This window comes from Clytia hemisphaerica, unplaced genomic scaffold (genome assembly GCF_902728285.1).
Source record: "Clytia hemisphaerica strain Z4C2 unplaced genomic scaffold, Clytia hemisphaerica genome assembly, whole genome shotgun sequence".
Classification (NCBI taxonomy): Eukaryota; Metazoa; Cnidaria; class Hydrozoa; order Leptothecata; family Clytiidae; genus Clytia; species Clytia hemisphaerica.
The window spans coordinates 946,221-955,778 of NW_027104615.1; the positions used below are offsets into that span (position 1 = coordinate 946,221).

Genomic DNA, 9,558 nt, shown 5'->3' on the forward strand with positions numbered 1-9,558 from the left:
CCCTCATGCTTACTATGTTTTTAATCTGTGATACTATCTCATGCTTACTATGTTTTTAATCTGTGATACTATCAATCTTTGCTGTCATTGCAGTAAGGGGTTCTTGCTTCAGATCTTTGGCTTTGATTTGTGGATTGTCTGGAGATAACACAGAAAAAAGTTTTGCATTTTTTGAATAATAGCATTAATGTATCATTCACTCATTAGAAAATTGGCAGGGGGGGGTCAGGGTCCAGGATACCAACCCAGCGCCCAAAAACCTGGATGTTTTTATTCGAAGAACATTCCTCTTATTAATCACTTATATTATGTACCACACTTTAGACTCCTGAAAATGAAAACAAGTTTTTCTCATTCTAACACAACGTAAATTAAGTTTCTTGTACTAAATTGGCAAAATGTATCAAATTCATAAAACTAGTTGATAAACTAGACAAGATAAAAAACTCATTGTATTAGGCAGGCCTAGAGTCTTTGTAACATAGCCTATATGATGAACGTTATGTACAGAAAAGTTAATTAAGCCTAAGAAGAGTTGACTTTTACTATTTATTTAGACGTACTTTGAGCAAGAGAGGTTCCTTAATAACTTACTGAACTACTCTCGGGTACCTAATAGCCAGGGTGGGGGCGCTAATTAATTTTCTCAAAAAATTCTCTGCCCAGGACATTCTTATTCCAAACCCCCCCCCCCCCCGTTTATTGATTTTTGGGATTTTTTTTCCCCCGTTTTGCCCTGATTCTGCTGTATTAGCCTCCTTTTCGAAAATTTTCCACCTAGGACACTTTTATTCCAACCCCCTCCCTGCTTATTAAGTTTTGAGACTTTTTCCAAACCCCCCGCTTATTCCAAATAATCTCCTGACTATACTGCACTTATCTTTGTTTGAAACCATCCTTAATTCAAAAAAAAATTTTATTGAACAAGATTTTCTACCCACTCTTTTTCAGTCCCCCTTAAAATTCCAAAAGTGTTTTCCCTCCTCTTTTTAGAATTTTTATGATTTTGACAAAGTCTGGATAACACCTTGAAAATCAATTGTATAATGGTTAAGATCAGAGATCTGACATCAAGGAGAGCAAATGTTGCTGTAAAGATGAAACAAAAAGGGACTGATATTTTTATAATATACGTTTTTTTCTATTTTTTTGAATTTTTCTAAATATATAAATCAAACCAATCAAACATTCTCTCTATACATGAATTCAATTTTAGATAAGTTTAACTTTAAAAGCATGTCGCGAAGCCCGCCAAGAAATATTATACCAGCTGGTAGAAATACAAACAGTAATGACTCTCTTTCAATGCGTCGAAGAGTTTTCATTGGAAACTTGAACACTGAGAAAACTTCGAAAACAGAAGTTGAAGAAATATTCAACAAGTTTGGAGAATTAGAAAGTTGTTCTTTACACAAGAATTTTGGATTTGTGCAATTTGTTCGTGAAAAAGATGCGGATGCTGCTGTTACAGCGATGCATGGCAAGATGATCCTTGGCAAAAGAGTTGGTATGTATTTTTAGAATGTGCTCCTATACTTCTTTTTCTTTACCATTATCCTAAAGTTGAAAGTTCACAATTTTTTTAATTTTTGAATACTAGGCTCCTCAGATGTTTGATAGATTGACTATTCTTATCATAATAGCTTCATCCCCCATTCTCTGCCTGCAGGAGCCTTTAGGAGACGGAATTTTTCTGAAATTTCATAAGGGTACTTTCAACTTCAAAGGGAAACTGCTAACTCGATTCAATAATTTTTATGTAATTATTAAATCCAAGGGGGATCTTTTGATCTTGCATTTGTAGGGTACTTAGGTCTCAGGAAAGGGACCTAAATTCTTTAGAGTTATGAACCTTTTAAGTTATTTTGTTTCTTTAACACTCAACAGCGCCAAATATATGCTAATTTTTTTCTGACCTCTAGATGTCAACTTGGCTGGTTTGCGTCGAAAGACACAATTGAAAGATAAATATGAAAAACCACCAGACAAAGAAGAAGTTGTACCAGATGATATGCGCAAATTTAGCGAACAAGCATCACGCAAAAAAAGGAGGGATAGGTCAAGGTAAGCATTTTTTAATAGGTCTCGAATACTCAGTCCATTCTTCATGGTGTGAATCACCTCCAATAAAGGTAGGAGGGTTAATAATATTTTGTTTAAATGTATCACATCTCTGTCATATATGGGTGAATTGCGCCAAATCTGTACCGTGGTTTTGTAAACAAGGCAAACTGTATTCAAATTATCATTAAAGTGGATGTGTCAGGTATTAGAGCTTTAGGTATATTTCTTCTTTGTAATATTAGCAAAAATCTGTTATGGACGGGACGTCCCGTCCATCACACATATGCCTGTCTTTCTACCAGATTTTTGAAGACAGTTTGTTTTGTTTTCAAAACCACGGTACAGATTTGGTGCAATGCACCCATATTGGTTAGCAAAAGTTTTGCCTGCGCTGCCATTTACATCAATCTACTGTTGAAATTTTTGTGTAGTTAAAAGGTTGATAGACCACCACTGTAAATAGTGGGAGGTCGTGAAATTTCAAAAAGGGAGGAAACAATATAAATACGGGTGTGGAGTTCCCTCTAAAGCTTTCTGCATCTATAATAAGTTTGATGACAAATTCCTTTTTCGATTCACTGCACTCCCTGAATATAAAAATGTTCTCGCAACATACTAGTCAGGCCAACATTAGATAAATCGGTAAATAATATACTATTGAAGTTTTATCAAAACCATGTCCTTTTTCACTCCACCAGATCACCACGCAGAGAAGGTCGTGGTGGTGATCGAAGAAGATCACTTTCGCCAATGTCAAGATATGAAGAATATCGAAGAGGTCCTGGGTATCATGACAGGTTAACCATTAAAATTTGATACTTTTCACAAGGATGAAACTTCTTTTGACGGAATTAATATTTTTTAAAGTTTAATTTTTCACTTTTTGAACGGACTTTGGAAAACAAATGAGTGGAAAATATAAGCGGATATTTGAATATCTTTCCAACGTTACCAATTTTTTTACTATATGACGAACACTTGGTAAGTTTCGGTTAAAAATAAATGCACACCTTTTTGACACAGACTTTAGACGGAAGGAATAACAAGGAATTTATGAATTAAATGTTCTCTACAGAAGATTATGTTTCTCACACCTTTTCCTTTTTCACAGACCTTATGAAAGAGACACGGGATATGGTCGTGCACCGCCTCCATCAGCCGCCGGTGGTTACAACTACCCACCACGTGATCCATATGCTTATCACCCTCCAGCACCTCGTGTTGCTCCAAGACCTGCTATTGATTGTGAAGTTGTTGCATTGTCGAAGGAAGATAGGTATTGCGTCTTGTATTTTTTCTTGGGCGAGATTTCGTTATTAGACTGGTTGTATGAAACGGTTGGGTTACTTAGATAAATGTATGCAAACAGGTCTGTAGGTGTTTTTTCACTGGAAGACAGTCTTGATATATTGTTGTACGTGAAGAAAATTAAAGAATTCCTGTCCAACTATCTTCCTTCAGGAGATTTGGGTGGCAGAGCAGCCAGCATATGCATTTCCTCCTTATTAAGACTCGTCAGCACTGCATACTGCACCCTGGCTAGGCAGATCGAATTGCCTAGCATCTCACACCATAAAACTAATTCTGGTGCAGACTGAAATAGATATATAGTGCATATTGCATTAGATTGAGCCAAAGTTCAGAGAGTTCCTTAAAACTCGTTGATTGTTCCTCACATTTTAAAGATTTTGAGATCAAGGGTTGAAAGTACCTTTTAGTCATTCAAAACTCATTAAATTTGAACTTTCATCGTCAATTCATTCTTTTCAGTCGCTATGCAGAAGATGTGGAGAGTCGTTTGCGAAGTATTGGCCTGGTTTGCAATATTGGTTACCCACCCATCGATTTATCCACAGTTGAAGTTGTCGATCGAATCGCTCGCTGTGGTACTCTGTACGCCATTGTTCTCAGCTCTCAAAACGCCACCCATCAATCGTGCACACTGAATGTTTTACATGGTGCAAGACAAGGTTTGTTTGTCCATCTTTTTCAGATACTTTCCTCTACTGTTTAAAGCTTTCGAACTCTCTTGAAGATATTTATATTGAGAAGAGCTTTTAAAATCATGTTTTAAGCAAGCAGAGTGACTTGTGCTGTCTGACTTAAAATTGAATATTATATTTCAGGTTTAACAACTTTTCCACGGACATTTTTCTCACCGACTTTTTCGTTTTTCTTCTTTTTCATTTTTCACTCATTTTCGATGACCATCAACACCTTTTTGATGACATGCAGAACACCGTAACATGCCGCTCAAAGATGCTCTCTCTTTTGTGGCTAGAAATTTCGACCAATACCTCAAAGACTTGAGTAGGGAGCCTCCTCCCCCTTCTTCTTACTACCCTTCATCATATAACTACCCACCCCCTCCTCGTGCAGATTACGGTAGAGGGTACCCACCAGAACCTGCATACGGAGGCTATGGTGGGCAACATAGCTACCCACCTCCTCGGCATACGGAACAACCAGCCTACAGGAGTGAGGAACGGGTAGGTGGTTATGATGATAGGGGAAGTATAAGTAGTCAGGGGAGCGAAAGGAGCTCAGAGACCAAAAAACTCTCAGCTGAGGAGCTGAATGAAATGATCGAAAAATTGAAACGTGAGAAAGAACAGTTAGGTAAGCACAATTTTCCTTTATTTTGTTTTGTTTTACTTTGATCTTGTTTTTTATATTTGTTTGTTTTTGATATTTGATGGCTATGTGAGTGCATGAAATCTAATACAAATGAGACGGAGTTTTTATAAGATACTTTAATAATTGGTCATTTGAAGTAGTAAAGATGATGCGTTCTTTAGAAAATTTAATATGGAGAAAGTCATTCAGGTATTTCTTATTACAATGAATTTGGCTACATTTATTAATTTTTACAATTTAACTTCATTTCTATATTTTCTGTTATTCTTTTAGAAATTGCTGGCTCCGTTGTAAAACCTGCTACAGAAACACGTGAAAAGTCAGCAGAACCAGTACCTGCTGCTAATGGCGATCAATAAAAATGAATCCAGAGACAATAAATTGGCATCATATTTTCTGGAAAGTTTTGAAAGAGTACTAAAAAAACTTTTGCTCAAGACTTAAGGTGGTAGTCTACCCAAAAATAAAAAATCATCGAAAAAATTGTCGAATTCTGGTTTTTGGGTGTTTTGAGATCCTTAGGTTTTTCTGAACATCTTCTGAAAATTTCAGAGCTATATCTTTATCATTCAGGCCGCAGTGAGCATTTTTATCCTGTTGGGTGCTTGAAAAATCGCCCTAGCAACAGAAAAAATCCCGTTGCTAAGGACTTATTTCTTCAATCTCGGCCGAAACATAGCAATGTGATACGCCAAAAGAAAGCTCTTTTTACGCCCTTTTCGGGCGTCAAAATATTATTTTCCGTGGCATTACGTAATCCTTAAAATTAAAGATGGTAGCTGCAGTAGTGCAACACATCAAAACCAGCTGAAAAGCAAGCTGTAAGCATGATTCTACAGATTTCTTGGCAAGTTTTAGATCAAAACTTAATCTCTTTGATTGAAATGATTTATTTAAATGAAGAATGGACTCTACAGAATCTATAAAGTTGCTCTACATTGGTTGTGTTGCTGGATTTCTGCGAAAAACATTTAAGTTGTCGGCATTTTGTTTTGAGCATAAGACAATGTGCTTTTCGTGGCTCACATAATGTTTTGTAGTGGATTTAAATTTAACTGAGATATTTCCAAGCACAACATGATGTAACAGAGATAGAAATGTGCATTATAATGAACTGGACCAAACTTCTGGAGACACACATTCTCATCTGACACCAGCCATTCATAACCGCCTAGGCGGTAACCGAAGCGAAGGCGCCGCCTTCGATCAAGCCAGCTCATTGTCAATTCAAGTCTATGTGAATAAAAATGTGCACTAGAAAAGTTTCCATGTCTACAGAGAGTCATGCTGGAATTTCAATGAACATTTTGTCACACTTATGTGGCTGTTTTCACCCAAATTTGATGTTATCGCAAGATTACCGCAAAGTTTGCTATATTGACGTAACTTTAGCGCAACATGTTTTAGTTGATTTTTGGATAATTTATTAATTTTTGTGAAATGTTTTACTTTAACTTATGAAACCTGACTGGTTTGATGAGTATTCAGTGAAGAAATTTTTTGAAAAGAGCTTTCCAGCTTAAAATGATACCCATTTTTGTCTTTTTCTTTGATTTTCTCAAAACGCGTTTCCGGGGGTTCGCAAACACCTTGTCAGAAATATCTTAGGATTGAGAGTAGCTACAGACTTGAAATTTTCAGGGAAGTTTCCTTACATGATTGTGCATTGAATGAATGGATTAAAAAAATTTAAAATTGGTTTCCTGATTTTTAATCTCAAAAAAGGGTTTTTTTCAGTTTCTTACCCCCTGGAAAAAAATTTTAATTTTTTTTTTCACTCATTCCAGACCTTTTCTAAATATTAGTCATTTAAAAAAAAAACTAACTTCATAGGTCAAGCCGACTATTCAGAAAACCTGACACAAGCAAAATAAAGTATTTTACCCCCTGGCTGATTTTACCCCCGTCTTTGGTTATTTTTAGAATTTTTTTTTATTTTTAGAAATGTTAATAGTTGATATACATTTCCTGAAAATTTCATTACGAAATGTAAAGAAGTTCTTGAGTTATTGCAAAAAATGTGATTTTTTGACTTTTGAAATCTGGCGGTAGACTACCACCTTAAAATTATGATAAAGATTATATGATACACTATTTTTTGAATGCCCTTTCAAAAAGGTCTTCATGAAACAAAGAAATGATTTTTACAATATAAGCTCCGCTTTCAAACTATTTATTACTTATTGCTACTTGAAGCCTGGTATCAATGATGTACTATTAAATAAACTAACCAGGTTGGTAAGAATCTTAAGAACTGATAAATGGGCTTATAAACGGTCAAATGGTACAAAATATTTAGTTAATGCCAAATTATTTTTTTAGTGTTTTGCATTCAAAAGGTTCTGGCGTCAGCAAAAAATTGATTTTGAAGTTAACCTTTCCTCATCTCATCTCGATCTGTGTGACAAATTCAGAGCTTCTTCGCACAATTATCAAACGATCTAAGAATTCTAGTCATTTGGTGATAAACTTCTAATCAGTGATTGAATTTCTTCAAAAATGTATTCTGTTACTATTCTCTTCTTATTTTAACAGGATACTAATGGTTTTTTGCGATTTTTTCAATTTTGATGGTATGTCTGTTTTCTCGACATGTATGCATTTTTCTGGAAATTTTAACCGTTTTTTGGAGTTCTTGCCGTTTTGTTTTTGGTCTGTATGCTAGATAATTGCGAAATTGGTAGTCTTCTCAATTTCTTGGACCTGAAATATCTTAATTTTTTTAGCACAGAAAACAAAGAAGAATTTTATGAATAGAGCCTACTTTCTAATACTAACAAATGCTTTGTTTCTACCATCAGGTTATTCGAAATGCGTCAGGAGTTAAATGGATATAAAAAGCATTGTTTTCAAGTCTCAGGAAATGACAGAAGTGCTTCGATCAAACACAATTGCAAAGAATGCATCCAGGTAAGGTAGTCATTGTAGTAAATTAATTATGCCATAATCTTCACAAGCAAACCTTTCGCTTAATTTACCAGAATATGAAGTAAAGAAGAAGAAGGTTCTGCTCGTGTAACTATTATACGGACGTCTCTCGATTAAGTTGAGGTTCTTCTACCGCACTCCACTCCATTGATTGTGGTTGTGGAGTACATATAAAAAGATTTCGTATAAAACTGAGCTAGGCAAAGGCAAACTTCTTTCAGAACTTATAATGGGCTTTTCCAGAAAAAAATTGAATATGGGGGGTGGAGGATATAAAAATTTTCAGTGATTTACCCACGGACAAAGTGACTTTTGGTCCCCCGGACAAAGTGATTTTGGTCCCCCGGACAAAGAGTTTTACCCCCGGACAAGCATCAGTTGACCCCTTGGACGACCCAAATTACCCCCGGACAGAGCAAATTTATCCCCCAGACAAGGCAAATTTTGATGATTATTCGCTACCCCCTGACAATATATCCTCCACCTCCCATGTACGGACATTTTCTGGAAGAGCCTAATAAAAGATATTTCTTTTTAAATTTTTGTAGCCCTCGAAAATCGATTTCAAGTTTTTTGGGTCAAAACGTCACCCGATCGAGGGCAATGAAGCCTCGTGCGTCCTGCTCACTCAGATGAAGTCCTGCTTAGTAGGAGTTAAATATTGTACCACTTGTTATAAGCCTTTGCTGACAGAATTTATCAAAACTCTTTTGGATAATAAGAATTCTATAGAGAGTAGATAATATGACAACCGAGATTAAATAAAGTAAATTACATGATCCAATCTCGAATAATTCCAAATGTATGGTTTTGTTCACCCAAAATGGATATTGGATATTGTTAAGAAAGAACTACTTTGGGCGTGCAAACTTTCACGAACAGTAACTTTCGCGATTTTCACGAGGCTTAACCTTTTTTTTGCAAAAGTTAATGTCTTTCCAACTCGCGAAAGTTTGTACGCCGTAAGTAGTGGTACTCCAATAGACGATATTGAAGTGAGTTTATGCACTCTGCTCGGGTTGCTGACCGTTCAAAGACATCCTTGAATGACAGAATTTTTCTAAAATTCGTGTACTGTGTACTGTACTTCATATATTGAAAGTTCTGATGGAATCGCTACCTACTCTTAAGATCCAAATAAACGCCCCCTTGTTAATTTTTTAAAAATTTCCAACCCCCCCGGACCTTATTAGGACCCCACCCCCGTTTATTAATTTCTAAGAATATTTTCAGCTGTCAAAGAGAAGGCCAAACATTTTGCTCTAAATAGCCTGATGTTAGCCTATATTTACCTTATTTTTGGGTTTTCAGAAGTACAATTTCCAGCCCCCCGGCAATTAGGTCCTCCTGTTTATTAAAATCTCGAAAATTTTCCACCCCACTGTTTATGCGAACCCTCCCCCCCCCCGTTTATTTGGAACCTAAGAGTAATTCTTGATACTACGTATCCCCCCTGAAAATGAAAAAATCCTTTTCCTACCCCTTTTGTGTTTTCCCTCCCCAGAAAGGTTAAATTTTTCTCTCTCCCCTTTTCACGACCTGGACCCGGGCAATTAATTTTTATGCTCTTTTGACATTTGCATTGCACACTAAAATGTAGTTCTTTAAAAAATGTTCATTCACACTTCTACAAAATATAACACTTATCCAAGAAAGAGAACATCTCAGCTCGCAAGCCTAGTCGAAACCCCCCCCCAAACCCAACCCCCCCCCCCCCCGGGATATGAAGAAGAAAAAAACATGCATATTTTTTCCTTTTGCCCCCCCCCCCCCCCTTTCTTTTTGGAATTTTTTTCCCTTTTTTTCAGGTTTAATTTTTAGTTACTATGTATCTTCTAAATTAAATTATGATTTTTAAACGAAATTGTTAGCTTACCAATTTGAATTCTTCGACGCCATTTTTTGTTAATCACGACGCCATTAATTTTC

The 9,558-nt window shown here is 36.1% G+C and overlaps 1 protein-coding gene across 1 annotated transcript; it reads left to right on the top strand.

Moving 5' to 3' along the window:
* The first annotated feature begins 1,216 nt into the window (after nucleotides 1–1,216).
* On the top strand, nucleotides 1,217–6,231 carry LOC136824601 (nuclear receptor coactivator 5-like). The gene is made up of 7 exons (XM_067080587.1): nucleotides 1,217–1,507; nucleotides 1,923–2,064; nucleotides 2,763–2,861; nucleotides 3,176–3,340; nucleotides 3,835–4,034; nucleotides 4,300–4,683; nucleotides 4,975–6,231. Exons 1-7 carry the CDS (start codon nucleotides 1,237–1,239, stop codon nucleotides 5,058–5,060), a joined length of 1,347 nt encoding a protein of 448 aa, XP_066936688.1. The 5' UTR covers nucleotides 1,217–1,236; the 3' UTR covers nucleotides 5,061–6,231.
* The last annotated feature ends 3,327 nt before the right edge of the window (nucleotides 6,232–9,558 follow it).

Coding starts and splice junctions, on each gene's coding strand:
- LOC136824601 (XM_067080587.1), top strand. CDS start 1,237: ATGTCGCGAAGCCCGCCAAGAAATATTATACCAGCTGGTAGAAATACA. Junction 2,862..3,175: donor GGTCCTGGGTATCATGACAG/GTTAACCATTAA, acceptor CCTTTTTCACAG/ACCTTATGAAAGAGACACGG. Junction 3,341..3,834: donor GCATTGTCGAAGGAAGATAG/GTATTGCGTCTT, acceptor CATTCTTTTCAG/TCGCTATGCAGAAGATGTGG.